This window comes from Mustela lutreola, chromosome 9 (genome assembly GCF_030435805.1).
Source record: "Mustela lutreola isolate mMusLut2 chromosome 9, mMusLut2.pri, whole genome shotgun sequence".
NCBI lineage: Eukaryota > Metazoa > Chordata > Mammalia > Carnivora > Mustelidae > Mustela > Mustela lutreola.
In genome coordinates, this window is record NC_081298.1 from 44688345 (window position 1) to 44711597 (window position 23253).

At 42.0% G+C, this 23253-nt stretch overlaps 1 protein-coding gene across 5 annotated transcripts in view; it reads left to right on the plus strand.

Moving 5' to 3' along the window:
• Window positions 1-23253, plus strand: part of CFAP61 (cilia and flagella associated protein 61) — a 296197-nt gene that overhangs the window by 123791 nt on the left and 149153 nt on the right. For all 5 annotated transcript variants that reach the window (XM_059134156.1, XM_059134153.1, XM_059134154.1 and 2 more), the window contains 3 exons: window positions 3600-3677; window positions 8767-8973; window positions 12049-12183. In XM_059134156.1, coding sequence (XP_058990139.1) covers window positions 3600-3677; window positions 8767-8973; window positions 12049-12183 — 420 coding nt within the window. The remainder of the gene's footprint in view (window positions 1-3599; window positions 3678-8766; window positions 8974-12048; window positions 12184-23253) is intronic.

Here is a 23253-nt window from a genome sequence, read left to right on the forward strand (position 1 = left end):
AACAGAATTTATTTCTTCTTTCAACTGTCATTTGAGGGAGTTTCCAGTTAGTGGCTCTTTTGAATAGGCACTTTAGTTAAATTTTAAAGTCATCAAGAGGGAGACACCAAATACCTAAACCCAGTGAAATAGTTGCTATTTATCAAGGCATCAAATTAAAATAAAACTTCTCTTCAGCACATGTTTTTTTTTGTTTTGGTTTGTCTTGATCTTTTAGTGTTTTTGATTTTTTTGCTCCTTTCCTCCTGACCTGCCAGTACAGTGTGACGAATCACCCTGACTCACAAAGTGTGGTTTAAGGAGTCAAAAGGGTCTTTGAGACATCAATTTTCAGGTGTGTCTGTGAAGTAAAACCCATTTCCATCATAAGAGTAAGAAACTATTTTCCTTTTCCACTGTATTGATATTCACACTGATGGTGCAAACACAATGTGGGCAGAATCTTGAGAGCCTTAGTGTGAATCAAGGCCGTGGGCACCAGATTTCATTGGTTTCTTCATTGCCATTCACTCCTGGCAACAAGAGGGAAAGAGAGCCTAGCTAGTAAAGATAGCATTGCACATCAACAGACTGGCTAAAATACAGAGTGGCACCACTATATGCTAGGAGGGGGAATGCAGGGAAATAGGATAATCTGTATGTTGCCAGTAGGACTATAAAATGATATCATTGCTCTGGAAGACGTTTTGGCTATTTCTTCAAAAACCGCAGTGCAACAATCATATGACCTAGTAATTGCACTTCGGGCCATTTATCCCAGACAAATGAAGACACATACACGAATGTTCATAAGCAGTCAGAATTGGCCCAGATGTCCTTCAACAGGTGCATGGGTAAACTGTGACACATTCATGCCATGGAGTAACAGTTAACAGTACAAAGGAATGAATTGTTGATGCGTGTATCAACTTGGATGTATCTACAGAGAATTGTGCTGATTTGAGGGGGCGGAGGGAAAGCTAAACCCTAAAGGTTAAATACTGTGTAATCCTGCTTACTTCACATTTTTGAAATAACACAGTTTTAGAAATGGGGAAGAGATTGTTGCCAGGGTTTAAGGATGAGAGGAGGGCAGGGAGTAGATGGATATGGTTATTGTAGGGCAACCCCAAGGGATCTTTGTGTTGGAACCATTCAGTCTCTTGACTGTGGTAGTAGATACATGAACCTCTACAGAGGATAAAATTAGGTAGAACTTGACTCACATACACATAATCACATCAGTATGCATTCCCTGCTTGTCCTATCATACTAAAGTTTTGCAGAACATTACTGTGACGGGATACTGGGCAACGTGTATGAGGAATTTCTCTGTATTATTTCTTACAATTGCTTATGAGTCTACAGCTATCTCCATATAAATTTCAATTAAAAAAAAAAGGAAAAGCCAGTTTCATTCAAAGAAGTAAAAATTATTAACTTTATTAAACTTCAATCCTTAGGCACATGTATTTTCAGTATTCTGTTGTAGCAAAATGAGAAATGTACATAAAGCTCTTCTGCTGTAGACTGAAGTTGTTGGTTGTTCCCAAAAAATCATTTCTGCAATTGCTTGATCTTCATGTTGAACCAGCCACTGCTCTCATAGAACACCATTTTTACTTGAAAGAAAAGCTGGCAGACAAAATACGGTTACTCAGTCTTAGAAAGTTGGCAGACATTTTCTTTAAAATGAATGATAACTACTAAAAAGAAAGAAAAAGAAAGAAAGAAAGAAAGAAAGAAAGAAAGAAAGAAAGAAAGAAAGAAAGAAATTAAAAATAGAGCTTCCCTATGACCCTGCAGTTGCACTCTTGGGTATTTACCCCAAAGATACAGATGTAGTGAAAAGAAGGGCCATCTGTACCCCAATGTTTATAGCAACAATGGCCACGGTCGCCAAACTGGAAAGAACCAAGATGCCCTTCAATGGACGAATGGATAAGGAAGATGTGGTCCATATACACTATGGAGTATTATGCCTCCATCAGAAAGGATGAATACCCAACTTTTGTAGCAACATGGACGGGACTGGAAGAGATTTTGCTGAGTGAAATAAGTCAAGCAGAGAGAGTCAATTATCATATGGTTTCACTTATTTGTGGAGCATAACAAATAGTATGGAGGACAAGGGGAGATGGAGAGGAGAAGGGAGTTGAGGGAAATTGGACGGGGAGGTGAACCATGAGAGACTGTGGACTCTGAAAAACAATCTGAGGGTTTTGAAGGGGTGGGGGGTGGGAGGTTGGGGGAACAAGGTGGTGGATATTAGAGAGGGCACGTATTGCATGGAGCACTGGGTGTGGTGCAAAAACAATACTGTTATGCTGAAAAGAAATAAAAAAAAATAAAAAGCCATATTGATCTATCAAAAAAAATTTTAAAAAGTAAATAAAAGTCCTGGATATCATCTTCTTAAAAAAAAAAAAAAAAGAAGAATGAAGTGAGGCTGTCACTCCAAGGAAACCACTGACAGCATTTGTTCCCTCTGATAAAATCCAAGCTTTCAGTAAAAAATCAGAATTTTGGAAAATCAGTATCTCTCATCATGAGCTTGACGGCTTCCAAAAACTTAAAAATTGTTCTAATGAGGCTGGTGGTGATATTACCAAATGTGATACTTTGATTTTTTTGTCATAAGTCGCATTTGGGAAATCTATGTTAAGTTTGGTGAACCAATATTTTCCAGATATAACATGATGTTACAAAATCACCAATAGGTAAAAGATTCATTCAAATAACAGGATAGACAGATGGGTTTTAACGTAACAATGTATACCAGTTTATTGATATGGTTTCCGATTCCACATTGCAGCTCATCTTCAAACAGTACCACTTGTTGAGTTTTGGTGGAACATCAGAGAAGACTATCCATAATTATCTGAAAAGATGACTTAAATACTTCTCTGTTTTCCAACTCTGTATCTTTGTGAAGACAGATTTTTTTTTCATATATTTCAACCAAAATAACATATTGCAACAGATTGAATACAGAAGCAGATATGAGCATCCAGCTGTCTTCCATTAAGCCAGACATTAAAGAGATTTGCAAAAATATAAAACAATGCTACTTTTCTCTCTAAATATTTTTGTCAAATTTTAAATTTTGTTTTAATTAGTAAATTAAACAAAAATGAATAAACAAATTAAAATTTTTCTCAGTTTTAATTTCTAATGCAGAAACTACTGTTAGATAGCTGTTACACACATACCCCATGCTCTTCGGAGTCACAGGGACTAGGCATCCTGAGAACACAATTTTTAAGAACCACTGATGTAGAGCTAAAGAAAATGGATTCCAAGTCAAAGGGACTGTGGTTTAAATCACAGAGTCATCCCTTAGGAGCTGGAAATCTTGGCATGTTCCTCAGCCCCTGATCCTTATTTTCTTGTTAAAGTGAAATAGAGGTAGTGATAATATTTACCTTGTAGGAGTTGGCTTCAGTGAACACAGGGAAGACATTCAACTTAGTGCACAGTCCAGAGGTAAGTACTGGTGGATGTTGGCTCTGACTGTCATTGCCATTAGGTGACCATGCTTAAGGCTCACTATTGACTGCTTACAGAAACTTTGACAGTTATATTTTTAAGGGCCTTAAAATACATGCTTATCTTTTCAGGATGGAACACCAATGAAGGCATTTGTAGCTGAAGTTGCAGAACAAATAGTTGGCATTGCAGTGATCAGAGATGAAATGGTAAACTGTGAAATAGACATTGATTTCCTGGATTATGCCTTTTTATATCATGAATTAGCACACAATGCCTCTTTTTCATTTTTGCATATTTAATATGCAAAATATCTTTTTTCTGAAGGCTATAATTTTTTTTGGAAGGATATAAATCATCATCTGCTTGCATCCCACTTGGTTGACTTTCAATATCCCATTTCTTTTTCAGTCTAAAATATGACAGAGAATATATGAAAATGTTCACATTTTAAGAATTCAGTTAACCTTCCATCAGGACCTCCCCCCAAAAAAGTCTTAACTGCTCTCCCCAAAGGATTACTACTATTAATAATTAGGCATCAGGGGCTCCTTGGTGGCTCAGTCCTTAAGCATCTGCCTTCAGCTGAGATCATGATCCTGGGGTCCTGGGTTCAAGCCCCGCAACAGGCTCCCTGCTCCACAGGAAACCTGTTCCTCCTTCTCCCATTCCCCCTGCTTGTGTTCCCTCTCTTGCTGTGTTTCTTTCTGTCAAATAAATAAAATCTTTAAAAAAAATAATTAGGCATCAATCCTTTTTTACAGTCTTCCTTGCACTTAATTGCATGCATTGTGTGTGTGTGTGTGTGTGGTATCAATGGGACATGTGATTTTATTTTTTTCCTAACGCACAGCCAGTTCTTCCTAAATATTTATTGCTGAATAGTTCATTCTTTTCCTGCTGATTTAAAATACCACCTTTACATGATGACATTTCCATGTGCCTGTGTCTATTTTTAAACCCTCTGTTCTGTTCTGTTCCATGGATATTTTGTGTTGCTGTTGTTGATATCTGTTGTATTATCATGTACTTTGATATCTGGTAGGGGAGTCTTTTCTCACTCATCTTTCTTTTTTAATATAAATTTTCTTGCATTTAATTGGTTATTTCCTCTTCCAGATGAGCCTTATAACACTTACTATGAACTTATTTGCACCTTGGTGGTTTTTATAGAATAACTTAGGCCAACAGTTAAAATACTGATGGTGGTGGTGGTGGTGTTGAATTCTTTTGGGTTCTTCAGTAAAGTTTTGTGGCTTTTAGCATACAGGTTTCTTGTGCCAGGTATTTTGTTTGCCCCCATAGGTTTACTCTCTGTTCTGTTCTGTCCTAGGGAGCCTGACCTGGTGGGCAACATCATGGGTGCCTTCACCCGTCATCCTCTAATTGGGTTTGGCCAATGGCGAACCCTGAGGAGAGGAAAGGAGGAGAGTGTGGTTGGGATGCCTTTAGCTGGCTTGTGTCTTTACTGAGTTCCTTGACCTTTCCAATGTGTCCTTTTTTCCAGGACCCTCTCAGTTTGGACTTTAGTAAGTAGTACGTCCCATGCCACCCATCTAGGGGTGGTGATTGCTTGAAGTTTCTGCTACACTATCTTTACTGATGCCCTGCCCTGCCTTGTAAAGAGTCTTTTTGTTAAACCCATCTCCAGTTATCCTAATTTGAACATACCATCTGTTTCATGCTGAGACCCTGACTGACATAGTCCTAAACATTTATGATTTATTTCTACTTGTTTTATATTTTTCTAAGTATTGTGATTAAATACTTTTTTTTCCATTGTACTTTCTGAATGTTTATTTTGGTATGTGAGAAAAATACTAATTTTTGTACTGAGATCTTATATCCAGCCACCTTTTGGAAGTCTCTTACTAGTTCTGAGAGTTTTCAGATTCTCTTTTCTGGTACAGCATCATTTCTACCATATTCTATTGGTCAGAGCAGTTACAGAGCATGCTCAGATTCCAGGGTTAGAGAAATGGACTCCACTTCTTGATGTGGGTGTGGCAAGGTCTGTCAACCAAAGAGCACATGGGGTGCAAATTATTCTTGTGGCCATCTTTGGAAAATAAAATCTGCCACACCTCCTTCTAAAAGTATTTATATTTTATTCCTTTTTTGAGTTTTATTGTATGTTTAGAATACCATTGAGTAGTAGTGTTTATAATGGGTACTATTGAGGTGTTCTTGATTTTAATGGGAATGAGTCTATATTTTCCTCCATTTAGTATGTAATATTTGCTGCAGGTTTCTGGCATATATCCTTTATCAACTTAAAGAAGTTCTCCTCTCTTTCTAGTTTACTAAAAATTTTTATTCTGAATGAGTGTTGAATTTTATCAGATGTGCTTTTGACATTTATTCAGATGACCATATGGCTTTATTCCATTAATGTATCCTACACCATCCTTGTTCTTGGATTTGTTTTTCTTTTTGACTTGGTACATCTCTGAGTAATTCTTTTAGAAATATTGGTAGAAATATTGAGTAATTCTTTTAGAAATATTTAGAAATATTCTTTTAGAAATATTGGTACATACATACATATTCAAGACGTTTTCATTTTGTCTTCACCCTTGAGTACTCATTAGGCTGTTTATAGAATTCTTATTCCAACTCCTTCTCAACAGATTGTTGAAGTTTTTACTGTCATGGTCTTCCAGTGTCACTGATAAAATGTAATCTGATATAATTAAATTTTGTTTGTTTGCTTTCTGTCTTGATAATTAGTTTCCTTTCTATCTCCAAAATTCTGAAATTTACTAAAGAGTAACTTACGCCTCTTTTGAGTCTTGAAAATATCTTTCTTCTATCATTTCATAGTTTTTTCCCTTTTAGATTCTTCATTCTCTTCTTAAATTCCTTTTAAGAGGGATGTTGGACCTTTGGAATTGTCCTTCAGTGTCTCTTAACTTTCTTCTCACTTCTTTATCTCTTGTACTTCTTACTCTTTATTTTAGGGGACTTCCTTGATTTTGTCTTCTGGATCCCTAATTCATTTTTCAGCCATGTCCATTCTGTTATGCAGGCCTTCTGTCAGAATTTTCTTTTTAAAAGATTTTATTGAGAGAGAGAGAGAGAGCAAGAACAAGCATTATGGAGGAGAAGAAGGGGGGAAAGAATCTCAGAAAGGCTCCATGCTGAGCACAGAGCCTGACAAAGGGCTTATCTCACAACCATAAGATCATGATCTGAGCCGAAACTAAGAGTTGAACTGAGCAACCCAGGTGCCCCTCTATCTGAATTTTCATTTCAAGGTTCATATATTTAACTTCCAAGTCTCTCCCTTGTTTGTTTCTTGTTCCTTTTTGTAGCAGCTTGTTTGTTAATGTTATATGCAGTATCCTTCTTTGTATCTCTGAGACACTGAGTAGAAATTATTTCTAAAAAAAAAAACCTCTCTTCTGTTCCTTTAGAGGAAGTTGTAGTTTTTCTATTCGGATCTTTTGCATTTGTCAATTTTCCCCCAAAGTCATGAATGAAAGATTATAGTATCAGTATGGCTGCTGGCATGAGTATCCATGACAGATGTGCTTCCCCATTGCATCTGGGAAGGGGCATCAGTTGTCTGGCTTCCTCTTGTAGTTTTCAATGTAGGTGATTCTGGCAGGTGGTAGGCAGGTTAAGAGGGTGTAAGCTAGTGTTAGAGAACTTTGATACATTTCTTTCCAGGATAAGACTCCTTCGCTTTTTTCTTTATTTTAAGATTTTTATTTATTTGACAGAAAGTGAGAGTGTGCACACATGTGTGCACACATGCGAGAGAGAGAGAGAATGAGCGGGAGGAGTGGGATAAGCAGGCTCCCCTCTGAGCAGGGAACCCGACTTGGGGCTTGATCCCAGGATCCTGAGATCATGACCTAAGCCAAAGGCAGATATCTAACCTACTGAGCCGCGCAGGCATCCCATAGACTACTTTTGTGTCCTCCATCACACCACCTCATACTTTAAAAATAATTTTTTGTTGTTATTTTAAGGGATTTGGGATGGGAAGAAAATGGCCCATATGCTGTTTTGAGCTAGTAACCTCTGTAGGCTCTTCACTCCTTGTTTTTCAATGATTTCTCAGCCCTACATTTTTTACTCATTTTCTCTTATAATGAGGGATGCCTTCTTGGTAATTAAAGAAAAGTCTTAGGATATTAAGACAATTATAGGGTCAGTGCAGATGGAAAGGTCAGTCCTTGCCAGAACTGCCCGGAGCAACCTTTCCTCTGTGCTTTGTGGCAGAGGCTGTAAAGACAGAGAAGCTCGATGGGATTGAATACAGACTTGGTTTTCTGAACTTTCTAATGCCAGCTTTGCTGATCACAGAGCAAATCAGGCTCCTACTCCAATTCCTCTTTTTGAAAGTGTGCTTTTAGGACAATTCTACTGTAGAAAACAAGAAGACATAGAAGTGCTTTCCAATGTGTATGTACTTTGATAACTTCCTGCACACCAGGTGTGTTTACTGTTCTTGTCATGAGAGAAAGTCACACTCACTCTGGACGGCGCCCCCACCCCACCGTGTGCACTACGGGGAAGAGAAGCTGTGCACAGTTAGCAGAGCCCCTGCTTCTCTGCCCACAGAGAAGACGAGTCCCTGCTTCTCTGCCCACAGTGTGGGGGACCAGGAGTGATGGTTGGAACTAGAACCACAGAAGCCAAGCAAAATGTCTGATATTTTCTCGTATAAGTAAACACCAGTCCTTTAAATTACCTTAAATTACCTTCCACAGTCTAAAAATAGAATACTTGAGAGACATAGAAAGTTTAAGGAATGCCTATAGACAAGGTCTAGTCTTGTGGTTTTATTGTAGACCAACCCAACCCACGTGCCAGTCAAAGTATGCGACCTGTGGGACGGCACGTTTCCACATTAATGGGTGAAGAGAGGATGGTAAAGTCCAGAGAACACCAGTGGCGGTGTTTGTCCTGCTGCTGAGTTTTGTATGTGTTCAGTCAGTCACACTGACCAGCTGGTGCTCCCCTTCTCCAGCAGTGGTGACGAGCTGCCATCCTGTCACCTGGCCACTAGCAGAGACTCGAGGCTCTCTGGGTTTTTAACAGCCGTGACTGTAAGGAACCAGTTCCAAAGCTGTGTTGTCACCCCTCAGAGACAAGCCATCAGAATTTTCAGGAAACGTAATTTTCCATTTTTAAAAACTGAACAGTGAAATGAGGTAGTAAATCACAGGAGACAAAAGCACGTTCCTAACTATAGTACCTCAGGTAATTTTTACAAGGTTTTTGTGACAAAATGCATGCCATTTGTTTAAAACATCCTTAGATGTCCTTTCCCCTCCTCTGTTTTAGGATGTAGAGTACATACGATCCCATTACAACATTGAAGATTTCATCTACTTCAGTCACCACCAGCGCGAAGAACATGGGCACTTGTACCACTTTGCCCTGAATCCTATCTTTCGGCACTACACCAAGTTTTTCCTAAAGGAGATCCTCCGTTTAGGCTTTAAGTCCTGTCTCTACTACCCTGTTTACCCGCAGGCCAGGGAAGGCAAGGTAAAAGAACGTCACCATTCATTCAATTTTCCAGCACGTCAACCTTCGCGACATCATCTGTGTTGTGTGCCATACTTCATTCCTGCCTCACTGAATGGATTCGGATTATAACATGCCTCTGAATTTCAAATGGCCACATTGGCCCTTTTATTTATTACACTATAGTGAAAAGTCCAGCAGACTGAATTTCAGAGACATTTATAACCATTATAATTAGTAGAACAATTTGTTGGCTTTTCCTAGTGACAAAAGAGACACTGAAAAGTGCAAAATTGCTCTAAGGGGCATGGAAGTCAAATAATTTCTGATGGGGCTTTAGTGAAATGCCAAAATTATCCTATTGAGTTCTTCAAGCAAAGAACACTCTTGTTTAAACTCATAGAACAAATCAGTTCAATCCTGTAAGATCGATGTGCTCTCAGCATTCCAAATAAACCCTGTAACAACTGCCATAAGAGGGATGGATAAAAAGCGGAGATGTATGAAGGTAATGTAATCTTTATGTAGCAAATACCTGTATAACTCTGCCCAACACATTACGTAAACTAATCCTTTTGCAGTAAAAGCCATCTACAGTGTATCCAAACATGCACAGATAGCAAGCTCTTCATGTGCCTCAGTATTGCTTTCACTTATCCTGTTTAGTCTTCAGAGCACTTTTCACTAGCTAAATTATCTTCTATCATGAAAGCAGAAGTGATTGTCTGTCTTTTTTTTTCTTTTTTTAAAAGATTTTATATTTATTTGAGAGAGAGCAGAAGCAGGAGGAGCAGCAGAACAAGAGAGAGAGAAGCAGGTTACCCACTGACCAGGGAGCCGGACATGGGGCTCAGTCCCAGAACTCTGGGATCATGACCTGAGCTGAAGGCAAACCTTAGCTGACCGAGGCCCCCAGGTGCCCCTGTTTGTCTGTCTTGTTCAAAGTTGCATCCCAGTCCAAGTGCCGAGAAGGGTCACACACGTGTGCGTGCCCACATCAGTGTGTCTACACACACACATCACACAGACACGCACACACGCACACACAGTGTCCTGGTTGTTCCACAGGCAAGGGTCTCTTCAAGCTGGCTTCTCAAGGTCTTGCTTCTGGCAAGTCCATCCCTCCATCACTCAGCTCCATGTAGACTTGAAAGGGGATGAGACGCAATCAGTATGCCAGTGCGAAGTTGTCGCATCATGTCCCATTCATGACCAAAATCTTTCTCATGCTCTGCTCAGAGTCCAGGATGTTGTCATGTCTCTTCTTTGTTACCACAAATGAGCTAAGCAGATTTTTAAAATACTCTGATTCATTAAACTTAAAAACAGTCTAAAGGCTATCGGTACATTCCCCAAACCAGTAATTTTGCCAATGTATCTTATTTAACAAAAGCCTTCTGGGGAAGTACAGAGGAAATGGGGAAGAAGAAAAAAGTGGAAAAGATTTTCAGCAAGAGGTAGAATATGTTCTAATGATGATTTTTTTCCCTATCAAAATGCAGTGTGATAGACATGCGAATGTCTTAAATTTGAACTTAAGGAGATGGAAGGGAATGGTTCTGCTGGAAAATCCTGGTCCCGCACATTTTCTTTTTACTTTGCATTTGGCAGGTTGCCAATGCGGTGACCTTCAGGATGTGATATTAAATTCTTAACGTTTTATTCATGATGTTGCCTGCATGTGCCCAGTTGGGCCAGAAAGTCTTTTTGCATCCATAATAAAAAATAGTATCTTTGACATTTTGCTGAACATTCGCATATTTACCTCAATCGTGTACAGAATTTGGAACGTGTTACGCACTATTTCACGTAGCATATAGAAACACATTTGGAGACAGATTTTTCCTCTCTGCACTTCCAGCTGATTTACACATATACGTTTAAACAAGGGTCAGAAGCCATACCAGGTAATTTAGGTAAGAATTGACAAGTTCTGCTATAAATCCCTTGACTATAGTAAAAGTGAACATTGGGCTCTCATTATGAAGATGGTTTTACCCATACTTTCGTGGTAGGAGATCCTCCAGGAATAAAAGCAAAAACTCTGGCTAGGAATTCCTGGCTTCTGTTTTTCAGTGTGCAAGGTCAGGGTGTGAAGTTCAACAGTGAAGGATTTTAGAAATCCCTTTCTGAAGCTCTCAGAAATGGCTGGGGCTGGGGGGCTATCGAACAGCAGCTAAGTCATACGTAAACCATCTTATTTATTAAACTACACCTAGTTTTAGTTGAGTTTTACTTGTTTGTTTTCCAGTTTAAATTCCATAAACATGTCATTAGAAATTTTGGTGTCACAGTTTAATTCCTGAGGTTTAAGTGGTTGAAATACCCTGAGTTAGTTTCACCAGAACCCCCTCAGATTTCATAAATGTGAAAGGAATAAAAATCACCATGTTCAGTTTTCTCTGCCAAGTTTTAAAAATGGGGTAAAATGAATATTTAACACATTCTCCTAAAACATGATTTATCATAGTCTGTTACAGTAAGCATAAATCCGCCTCATAATTTAGCACTAATATAAGTCAAAATAATATGATACAATTTCCCTAACCCCCACCCCACTTTCCAGTTTCACCTTTTTGTTTTAAAACCCTTCTTTTTGTCAACAAAGATCCATTTGAAGTAGCTGTGCCTTTCACAAACAGGAGGATCTCCACGGCGGCGCTCAGCCTCCCCTCAGATGACATTTTTATCTATGTGCCTTCTTAAAGCAGCTTGTGCCAAACACGCAAAGGTTAACAGGACGCAGATAACAGAGCTTAATGGGGTCAAATCAAGCTGATTCATGATCACTATGGAGAAGAATATCCTCCTGGGGAAAATACTTGTACTGAAAAATCCCATAAACCAAACCACTTGTTTATCTGTCATTCCCACAGAGATAGTAATGTAATTACTCTCGTAATTATCTTCATTAGTGTCAGGCATTATCTACAATTCATTCCTCTGCTCGAAGAGTCTGTTTGTTTATTTGCTGATTTTTCCCCCCTCTACAATTTGGCCGAGTTCAGACTTTTGTATTTGTAAAGCCGCACGCAGGCATCTGTGCAGCACTGCCCTCACATTCTCTCCCCTAAAACAGAGATTGCTGTCTTTCAGTTCCAGAACTCCTCTGCCCACTCCCTGACATCCGCCCTTCATTACTTGGTTCCCGTGCGGCCACGACGACAGATTGTCTATCCTCTGGAAAAGCTTGGCATCAACGCTCCATCAAAGGCGGTCTCCAAGGATCCGGTGGGTAGCCGGGCGGCAGCAGGCAGGGAGGCGCCGAGCCAAGTCGCGCGGGCGTGGCAGATGGGGTAGCAGTGCCGTCTTCTAGGGAGTAGGCTGCTTCTTAATTACAGGGAGCCTGGAGCTCGTGCCCTTACAGGGGCTCCCTGCCCAGGCCCCCCTGCAGCCCTTTCCCTCAGGTGGTTCTTTCACAGAAACCTGAAACAGGGGTGGCCTGATCCCTGGACGACAGACCCCACGGGGACGCTTTATGTCTCTGCCCAGGTGGGCGGGAGTCAAACTCCTGACGTATTTCTGTTTTCTTTCTCCTTCCTCAAACGCAAGATCCCCCTTTCCACTGATGTTTTATTTGCAAGGCAGAAGTGGGCATTCACAAGTCGGACAAAGCTGACAGAGACAGCAGAGCCGGGTCTTAAGCTGGGTTTGCTTTAACCCCTCTGTGGGGAGCCAGGATGATTAACAGGACCCTATGAGCTGCCCAGGGGTGGCACGGGGCTTAACCTTAAAATGAACAACCCCGGGATGCGTTTTATTACCAGAACAGAAGAAACCCAAATAGAACCTAGATTGCACTTTCACTGAAAATGCGCATGTGTGTGTACACACAGCCGTGTTCAATGAATTAGCTGGGAAAAAACCCCACGATCTTGTCAAACTGATGTGCATATGTGGGTTTGTAGTATTTGTAGGCACTTCCATTTAAATAAGTTGAAAAAAAAATTCCCTCAGTGTGCTGACATTGGTCTGTTGTGAGAGAGGAAAGAGGAAAGTGGAAGGTTTAAACTCTCCAGAAGATTAGCCAAGGAGTTGCTCGATACGGTGCTCAAATAAAGAGCTTGGGCAACCCCAGCACTGCAGGAAATATGTCATTCTGCTGCCCCCAGCTCCCGGTCTGCAAATGGGTGCACTGGGTGGGGCGTGGGAGGGTCTCCATCAAGACCCGGCTGAGTGGCACCTGCTCACCGTAACCAAGGCTGCTTAAATCCTGCAATCATCCTTACATTTGTAAAATGGACAATAAATTTATATCTCTTTTCTGATAAGATCTAAATTTGTATTTGAGGAGTGACTAAAAATCAATAGCAGTTCTTTCCCTCCTTAACTCTTTATTATGGAAAAGGTCAAGCATATACCGAAGTAGAGAGAACCAGATAAAGCAGGGCTTCTCATCCTGTCTGTGCTGAGGGACCTTATTCTCTCTTTTTTTTTTTAAAGGTACAATCCAACATAGACCAGTAGCTTTGTAAAAGGTGAATTCCTTAAGAATGAGTTTAACAACAAAGGAAGACAGAACTCAAGTCCAATTATTTTCTTATTAGATCAAACAAACACAATTACGCTCTTCAATGGTTATAAAAGTTGCTGAATGCTTCTCTCCATCTCTGTGCTTACATCTTCCAAGACCAATGACAGTTTGCCCATGGGCACCTGTCTTGGACCCCATGTTGAGTAGCACTGAAACACACAGATACTTGGCATTGAGCTTCAAAACTGTCCTCTTCTTGCAATTCTTGGCCAATTTTGAATCATCTACACCCCCACCCACTTCTCCTTCCTCCTTATCATTTTGAAGCAATTCTCAGATACATATATTTCATCCAGGATCATGGGTAGGTTCTAGGTAGCAGGGCCCAGAGCACTGCAATTTACGGTTTGTTCACGCTGAAGGTAAGAGTGGCCAAGCCCATCTGGAGGACTTTTGGGACGGCTACCAGATGGGCTGTTTTCGGATTGGACTCCTTTGGAATGAAAGCCAAGACCCGCAGGTTTAGCACAAAGAGAGTGCCTTGAGGTCATAGAGGGTGGCTTCTTCTATCACGCCCTACAACAGCTTCCCTAGAGTCATGGTGACCCCAGGAGAAGGTGCCTCCCTTCCCAAGGATGCAGCTTCTGTGTCAGATCAAGTTACTGCCCTTTTGCACTCACTGCTGAGAATCCTTCAAGGATGGACAGACCATATTATTGGGCCAGGAGAAGCCCTCACGGGACTCCATTGCCTTTAGCCCTTCCAAGGAAAGGCAGAATGCAAAGCTGTCACCTGGTTACCAAGAACAATGTTTTTATGAATACCAGCAACTTCTCCCCACCTCTACCCCAAGGAATCTCCAGAGCCTGGAGTTCCAGGTAGGGATAAAGCCAGAAAAACAAACAAACAAACAAAAAACACATTTTGTTTCATTCAGTACAATCTTATCATGACTTCCCAGGTTGGTATGAGTTAAAATCATTACTTACATTTCATAAACTTTTCTGTGGTAATCTCAGTGTGCCGTGTGTGCCCTGTAGAGCCGAAGCTCATTTCGAGGGACAACAGAGATAGATTGTTTAAATCACTGGTCCAGGGAGACAACCACTTACCAGGCGGGTGGGGCTGGTGCTTGGTACCGCCATGTTGTGCCGTGTTGTCTATTGTATCTGTGAATTTTGACTTTTGTGGAAACACTTCTGCAGCTACTTATTGTACTCCTCCTTGAGAAGGTTCTAGTAAAGAATTAAATTAAGCAAACATGATTTAGTAAATATTTCAGAAATCTTAAAAGTTTTATTGAGGGATTATCAAGACCATAATCCACATGGGACAGGACTGGATACTCAAAAGTAAAAATGCTAAATTATATTATTTAAAATTTTTTTTTCTTTTCAACATTTTAGTTAGATTTCATGCTTTAGGCCAATTATCTGAGACAAGGGTGAGCCAAATAGAAATTTTCTAGGACGAATTTCTATAGAGTCTTAAAAGCATGGTTTTCTTAGGAGAGCAATAGTGTTGCAGCCATTGAACTTAGTGAAATTGAGTGACTGTCATTACTAAATGAACTCCTTTTATTTTCCCTTCAAGTTTGCTATACCCCCTAGCAGATGGAGGTTATATGGCTCCTTCACCGTGTCCGCACATTTCCCTGGCTGGGTACTTGCCTTTCTTACCTTTTATCCTACTTAAACCATCTCAGGGTGACCATCCATTCCCTTGCTTTCACGAAGGAAGCCAGTCTTCAAGGGAACAGATCACTCCAGGCATGAGTAATGGGATAGAGAGTGTTTCATCTCGGTGGGTTGCCAATTTGAATCTGGCACAAGCCAGCAGTGATTGAAATTCATCACAGTTGGCAGGGAAATATGTCCCCACCCACCCCAAGGCCCTGGTGGTTTCTGCCTGGTTTGGATGATAGGTGTCTCTGCCGTAATACACCCTATTGTTGTATTAATTGACTGCCTGCCCCATATCGGGTCTTAAGAAAGGACCTGGAAAACACATAAATGATTTTCATCACCTATTACAGAGGCAGGTCTCAAAGATTCATCATAATACCTCCACAGTCAACCAGTGTAGATTCATGGATAAGAGACAAGGTTTTTTTTTCTGACCAAGACCATAACCACATGGGCCAGGCTTGGAAGACTCATTTCTCAGCTAGAATTGTCCATCTTGGTCTCACATTGTGAGAATTATTGCGACGGATTTTTTTTTTTTTTTTTTGGTAATGAATCAGTGCATGGTCCACATGCATGAAAAGCACAGCCAGGGAAATACTCAGAATGTGGCTGAATTAATTGAATGGCCATATTAATGAAAGACCGTGGAGCAGTTTGAGCCACACTGACTGTGGGATGGTTCTATTTTCTTTCCTTGCCTGCTCCCACATAGGCATTCAGAGATAACTGTGACCCCTGCCCTCTGGAAGTTCACAAACTGGTGCCCGTGTTAATGTGGGGACTGTTGTGGCTAGTTGAATGGGATGGGAGAGGGCCACACTGGCCCCGGTGTTGAGAGCCAGACTCAGGGGGAGGATCCACACTGGGTCTCCACCATCACTTGGTCAGGAATGCGTTTGTTCTGACACACTGTTTCATTTCAAATGAGTCTTACTTATGATATGAAATACCAGAAAATCTGCTTTGAGCTGAAACAGCTCCTATGCTCACTTCAGTCTCATACATGCTCCCCATCATTCATTTCGGTGTCTTTTGCCCTTCATCTTGGTTTATGGGATCCATAGAATTACAGTGTGAACTCATCTCTCTTTCTTTTCTTCCCCCCCAAATTTTTGGGACAAAACCAAGCTATTATCTTTCAGATGATGTAGGAATCTCATTTTCAGGGCAATCGATGCCTATGGTTATTATTTGTGGTGGGTGGGTGGTTGATTAGTGATGGTCTTTTAAAGTCTTGACTAATGAATTCTTTGAGGCCTCCATGTTCCCTTTGTCCTTCTACAAAGGAAAATGACGATTTATTTACCCCCCCCCCCCTTCTCAGAGCTAAGTGCTGGCCGGCTTTTTCCTGGTATGTGATCTCTCAAGAAGATGTCACTGACTGGCATTCAGTTACCCTTTGAATTGTCCCTTTTCATCTCGGCTGTTCTTCCCCAGTCCAGCGGTAATTACCATCTGATGGACTGTTACTGGATACTGTTTCACTTGTGCATCTGCTGCCCTAGGAAATTGCATTATTCTTCCAGCACCTGCTAAATTTTCCCCAGCTTGATTGTACCCCAACCCCTTCTTTAAACTTGGGAAATTTGGCTGCCCATGGTTAGACTCCACTGTTGTAGTTGTGGTCAGATTGTGTGGTGTATTTTGAAATCAGCCCTTTGGCTTCTCCTCCATAGAAGTTGCTAAAAATACGTACGCTTGTTTTTCAACATCGTATATGCCCTGATCCTCTCAGTGTGACCATGGTGATAGGATCTTGAAATGAAATTAACGCACTTTAAATCACGCCTATGAGTCAAGGGTGATTTTTCAAGCCATTTCTTAGCCATTTGCACTACCTATAGGAAGTGCGTTTGAACCCTTTTCTCTGACATTCTTAGGATAGTTTATAGACATTCCTTCATGAGCTCTTTTTTTTCCTCCTTCAAACAGTACAAGTTCTGTGGTCATTTCATTCCAGTTCTCTGAACACTATCTAGTTTAGTATTATATGCAGTATACATGTATACAGCAGTATGACTCATGTGCATCAGTGATTTAGTCTCATTATTCTCATAATTCCTTCCTTTTAAATTTACAGAAAAATCACAACAGCAGCGATTTCTCCCAACAGCCTTACTAAAGGCTTGCCATGAATCATCCCATTTGACGCTCCCATCAGCACGTGTGAAGAGTCACAGCTACTCCCCTCCTCAGGGTACCTAAAGATAACAGGCTTGCAGGGAAGGAGGGTAAATGACTTGTCCAAAGACTAATTCATTGGCAGAGCTTCAGATCTGGATGGTCTGCTGCCAGAACCCTGCCTTCAACCATCATGATATATATATTCTCTTATCTAAAAAGCAAAAGTGCTGCTATCACAAGTCATTGTAGGAAGACCAAAACTACAGAAAAAGAAGATGGCTTGACAGTAGACCTTTTGCTATCTCCCAGATCTCTGGCACCAGATCCTTAGTCAAAAGGTGACCCACAGATAACGGTCTTTCCCCCAGAGAGGTTTGGATTTTCCTCTTGGCTGAGTCCTTCATTCTTGATTCTGATTCTGGGCCAGCCTGACTCTGGCCGGGGCTTGCCTGGGAAGGAACAGATGCACAGGGCCAGGCTGGTGTGCCAGGGTCAATTTTTAAACACCCACTGATCAGGCTATTGGTACTTCTCTCTCTAGCTTATTGTTGCAAACCTTTTGAAATGATAGTGGCAGCTGCGGGGAAAGGAGGAAAAATTGGGATCCCATACATAGGTCACGTTATGTTATAAATTTCTCGATATTCAGTTCTGTGCTACATCGGGCTTCACAGTGTTCTTAGAAAGTGCTAGAATAAATGCCCTGGGAAAGAGACTGAAGGTTTGCCCGGGAGGCCAGGGATGGATAGGATATACTCTAGTGGCATAATTGACAAGCCTGGACATTGTTTAGAAATTGACCTGTGATCGAATGCCAGGATGAGATCTTCAGGGTGTGATAAGCTAAGACACTGTGAAAAGTAAAGTTACTTCTTAACAATCGCAACATCATCAAAAATCAATCCTACGTCTTATCCTCATTTTCTAAGATAGATATCATAGGACAATCACTGTCTCTCTCTCCCTCTCTGTGTGCTTTCCTCCCTCCCTTTCTCTTGAACAGCTTTATTGAGACATAAGTTATATGCCCTACAATTCACCCATTAAATTATGAAATTTATTAGTTTTTAGTATATTACACAGTTGGGCAAACAATACCATCTAATTTTAGAACTTTTTTTGTCACGCCAGGAAAGAAAGCCCTTAGTAGCTACTCCCTTTCCCCAGCCCTAGGCAATTAATGATTTATTTTCTGTTTCCATGAATCTGCCTACTGTGGACATTTTGTAGAAGTAGAGTTATACGATGTGGCATTTTGGGACTGTCTGCATTCACTTAGCATGTTTATAAGTTTCATCCATTTTCTTGTGTACTTGATTCCTTTTCTTTAAGATTTTATTTATTTACTTGGGAGAGAGATTGAGAAAGCAAGGGAACACAGAGGGAGAGGGAGAAGTAGACCCCTGCTGAGCAGGAAGCCTGATGTGGAACTCAATCCCAGGACCCTGAGATCATGACCTGAGCTGAAGGCAGATGCTTAACCACGGAGCCACCCAGTCGCCCCTACTTGATTCCTTCTTATTGCTGAAGAATACTCTATTATATGTGTCCGCTACATTTTACATTTTATTTATCCATTCATCAGTCAATGGACATTTGAGTTGTTTCCATCTCATTGCAACGAACATTCCTGCACAGGTTTTTATGTGGCTATATGTTTTTGTTTCTCATGGGTGTGTATACCTAGGAGTAGGATTGCTCGTTCATATGGTAACTCTATGTTCAACATTTTGAGGATCTTCCAAACTGTTTACCCCAGTGACTGCACCATTTTACACTCTCTCATTCTTGGGTGAGACCCAGCATTCCTGCTAATAAGTGGCCAAGTGCTGGTCCACTCAAGGCCATGGCCAGGCAGTGTACCTAACTCTTCTTTCAGTTCGGAAGCAGGGCTTCTCCACCACTCCTGGAGAGCATCATTTTTGGTTGACTGTACACCCACAATACTAGCTTCAGTCATTCTGAAAGCAGAATTTTTCCTAAAATCTGATCTCTCCTGATCTTGTCTTCCTTGCCTTACCCTCGCTGGCTCATCAGCCTTCTATAGGCCTCCATGCACAGTTAGAAGAGCTCCAGCAGCAGGGGGGGTGGGGGGGAGCCCATCCAAACCACAAGAGAGAAATGGAGAACTTTCTGGTATTTAAACCACCAGCCTGTCCTTTGTTTGAGTCCACCTTTCCTAGTGTTACCCCTTTTAAAACAGCTCCGAACAGGAAAAAAAAAAAAAAAGAGAGAGAGCGAGAGCGAGAGAGCGAGAGAGAGAGAGAGAGAGAGAGAATCCTGGGGCTTTCCTGGATGCTGATCAGGTTCTTGCCATAACCCTGTAGGAAGAAAAAAAAAAATGCATTCTGTTCCCTGCAGAGCCAGAGTAATGAATACCACAGAGGTCCAAAAGCGCCTCGGGATACATCAGCTGCCTGCTCTTGCTCTGGAGGGCCCCAGCCAAGCCCGGCTCCTGGGTGGACCTGGGCTCCCTGGGGCAGGAACTGGCCTTCACGGCTAAGTGGCTTCTTCACAATCCGCCTTCAGGGAGGAAAAGGCAAGGCAGCACCAACAGGAGGCTTTGCTTTGTGTATTTTTAAATAGCTTGGGATATAAAATGACAAAGGGGACAATTAGCCCTGCAGATGCTGACTCTGACTCAGGAAGTTACTTCTTTTCCTCTTGATTAAAAAAAAAAATAGGCTGTTACAAAAGCAGTCCATATTGATAGTAGAAATTTTAGGAAAAATCAATAGAAAATCCCTACAACCTGCAAGCCTCTCTCACTAGGTTACCTTTGTTAATATTTTGGTGTTTTTACTTTTAGCTTATTTTCTGTGGGGAAAAAAAAATACATGGCGATCAAATACGGCATTTTGAAACACACTTTTACACTGAATATATCGTGAATGTCTTTGCATGTTACGAAGTATTCCAGAATGTCCCTTTAGTGGTTGCACTTGCCTTGTGATGAACGACCCCCTAACCGTCCGTGAGTACTTCCTATGCTGGGCTCTGTGTCAGACACCTGCACGGATCGACTCACAGAAGTCGGGGTGTCATTGTCCCCGATTTGCAGGGGAGCAGGGGAGCAAACAGGTGAAGAGAGGTTCAGTTATGTAGCAGAGCATTAAGCCCAGCAGGACTTGTGGGACTAATGACAAAGCCGCTTGATTTCTGCCTTCTGCCGCTCTGTAAATGTGCTCTCTGTGGCCGGGTTTGCCGCCCCCCCCCCCCCCCCCCCCCCCCCGGTTCCCAGGCAGAAAGTAGGCAAGGCCTGTGACTTTTCTGGTCAGTTTTAGGTAACAAAAGTTGCATGGGTCACCGCTCCAAATCACAGAACCTCATCTTCATTCCACGAAATGTCCAGTTTCATTTCCTGTAATAATCAAAACTCCATTTTCCTCTGAAGATTAGAGTTCCTGCTTCCCCAGCTGAAGCCTGGGGAAGGAGGGCAGAGAGGCCCTTTTCTCTCTAACTCACCAAGCTCCCACTTATTTAGCATCTCTTTAGCTTATTACAGTTCGGGGTATTTTTCTTTAAGCCTGTTAGTTTCTTGTTATTTAGCTATATTCCTGGTCCTTGTGAAACTGGGGGGCCAGGGCAGGGAGGAGGGGCGGTGTGGGGGTGGTGGATTCCTTCTGTGACTGCTGTTGTCATTGGATAGCTCCTGCTCTCTGGGCCGGACTCCTCTTCTCATAGCCGTGCTTGGTTTCCTCAGAGATTCCTGTCACTGGGGACCTCCCACCCCCAACCCCTCGTGCAGGCAAGAACCCTCTAGCTCTGGGGCGCCTGAGTGGTTCAGTGGGTAAAGCCTCTGCCTTCAGCTCAGGTCATGATCTCAGGGTCCTGGGATCAAGCCCTGCATCGGGCTTTCTGCTAGGTGGGGAGGGGAGCCTGCTTCCCCCTCTCTCTGCCTGCCTCTCTGCCTACTTGTGATCTCTGTCTGTCAAATAAATAAATAAAATCTTAAAAACAAAACAAAACAAAAACCCTCTAGCTCTGCAGCCTGAGTCTTAATCTCCCCTCAAGATGGCCCCCTAGGAAAAACCTCTGATAAAAGTCCACACCTGTCAACAGATGGCCGCTGCAGGCCACCTTCACTTCGTTGCCCAGCAGCAGCCACCCACCTGACGTGCCCTTCAGATCTCTCGGGCAGAAATCAAGTAGCAGTCCACTGTGGGAGCTAATGTGAGGGTGGCTGAGGGCCCCCATGCCCTTTTTTTGAGACTTAAAGTGAAAGACAAGGCCATCCCCATGTCTCCTCTTTGGGGTGGGGTGGCATCTGACCCAAAGCAGATCATTGTAGCTCACTGAGGAAATCTCCAGAAGAATCTTCTCTTATATCTATTTTTCTTACCCTTTTATATTCTCATTGTGAGTGACAGCCTTAAAAGTCATTTAACCAGTACTTGTTCACCTGCTTTGACATTCTTCACAAGAAGAGTTTCTTTGGAATGTAGCACCCATTGTCTTCAGCTTCTGATGTCCTGTGTGACATAACTTACCCGAGGCTAGACAGCTGCCAGGCGCAGGCTTTGGGACGGCAGCATCCTGTGCCAGATCCCAAGATTCACCACTGGTGTTGCTAGCCAATTCCCTAATGTTGGTCATTTCAGTCTTTATCCAAATTATATCATTATGAACAATGCTGCCATGTCCATTCTTGTTATTTTTGAGGATATTCATCATTATGTCCTTTCAGCAAATTCCTGGAAACTGTTTTGCTAGGTCAAAGGTAAAGCTACTCTTTCTGGAATCAAAAAACATGAAGTTTTAGAATTTAGGAAAATAAAAATTATGATTCCCTCCTTTGAAAAGATCATTTCTCTTTGCAGTGGGTTTGCTTTGTCTAAGTAAACCACCAGCATGCAGGAAGCCCTTTTTTATTGTCAGATATAAATGTTTGGAGTCAGATAATGAGGTCTATTTTCCCATTTTTCTTGGGCTCCACTGAATCTCTCCATGGAGTCTCCACTCCACCTGAAGGGAGAAGTAATCTCCATCAGTTCCAAGTAAATTTTACCATTTAATGTTTAAATGGAGTTCATTCAGGAATTTTCCCTCTTCCCCCCCACCCCAGTGGGGAAGACATTACAGTTCTTGAGAGCCCATGAAGCATCTTGGCATCACGGAGGCATGGAGGGGTTGGGGAGCCATGGTCTGGTGCTCAGAACTTCAGCTTGTCCTAACACATCCCTTATTTTGTCATCCAGGTCCCCAGCTGGCCCTTAACTACTTACAGTGGGGACATTCTCTTCGTGACCTTGAGAACTGTTCGAGTCAGGCAGGCTGTTGACTGGAGTGTGCTCTTCCTGTCTGTCTTTCTCAGTATATATCCTTCTCCCCCACACCCCGCTGTCTCTTTCTTTCACCCCCTATGCTTCCCTCTCTGGCTCTCTCCCTCTGGCCCCCCTCTGGACTTTGGGAAGCTCATGACCTGCCTCATCTTCTTTCTTGCCCTGACACCGCCCTCAACCATCTCCACCCTTCTCGGAACAGGTGGCAAGGGCATCCCTGTGAGGCACAGATTGCTCTGCTCCCATATTCCCATGTTTTCCAGAACCTCTTTGAGGATCCTTTCCCTGTCTTCCACTTTCATGGCTTTAACCAGAGGGAAGGAGAGGCCTGTTCTATACTTGTCTCTCTTTCCCTCCTCTTTTCCTCCCTCTTCCGGTATAGGGAAGACAGACTTTGTTGTCACCATGTGTTCTTTTGAAATCTATCATTTAAGAAGTGAGGCATCAACTCTGACTTCTGATACTCAAAAGTCAGGCTTTTCTGAGACTCAAAAATCTTCTCTCAATCTGCCATGAGTTTTGAAAAGAAGTGACCTACTCACTCTTCTGCAGCTGTCTGTCCAATGGCTGGTGTCCCCTGACTGCTTCCTGAAGATGTCAGGAGAAGTCATGAGTCAACAGGACAGGAATGAAATACATCTGTTAATATGAAGTAGTACTCCTCCATGATGATAACAATAATACACACACAGATTGCAGACCAAGAAGGCCCCTGTGGGGCTGGCTCACTGCC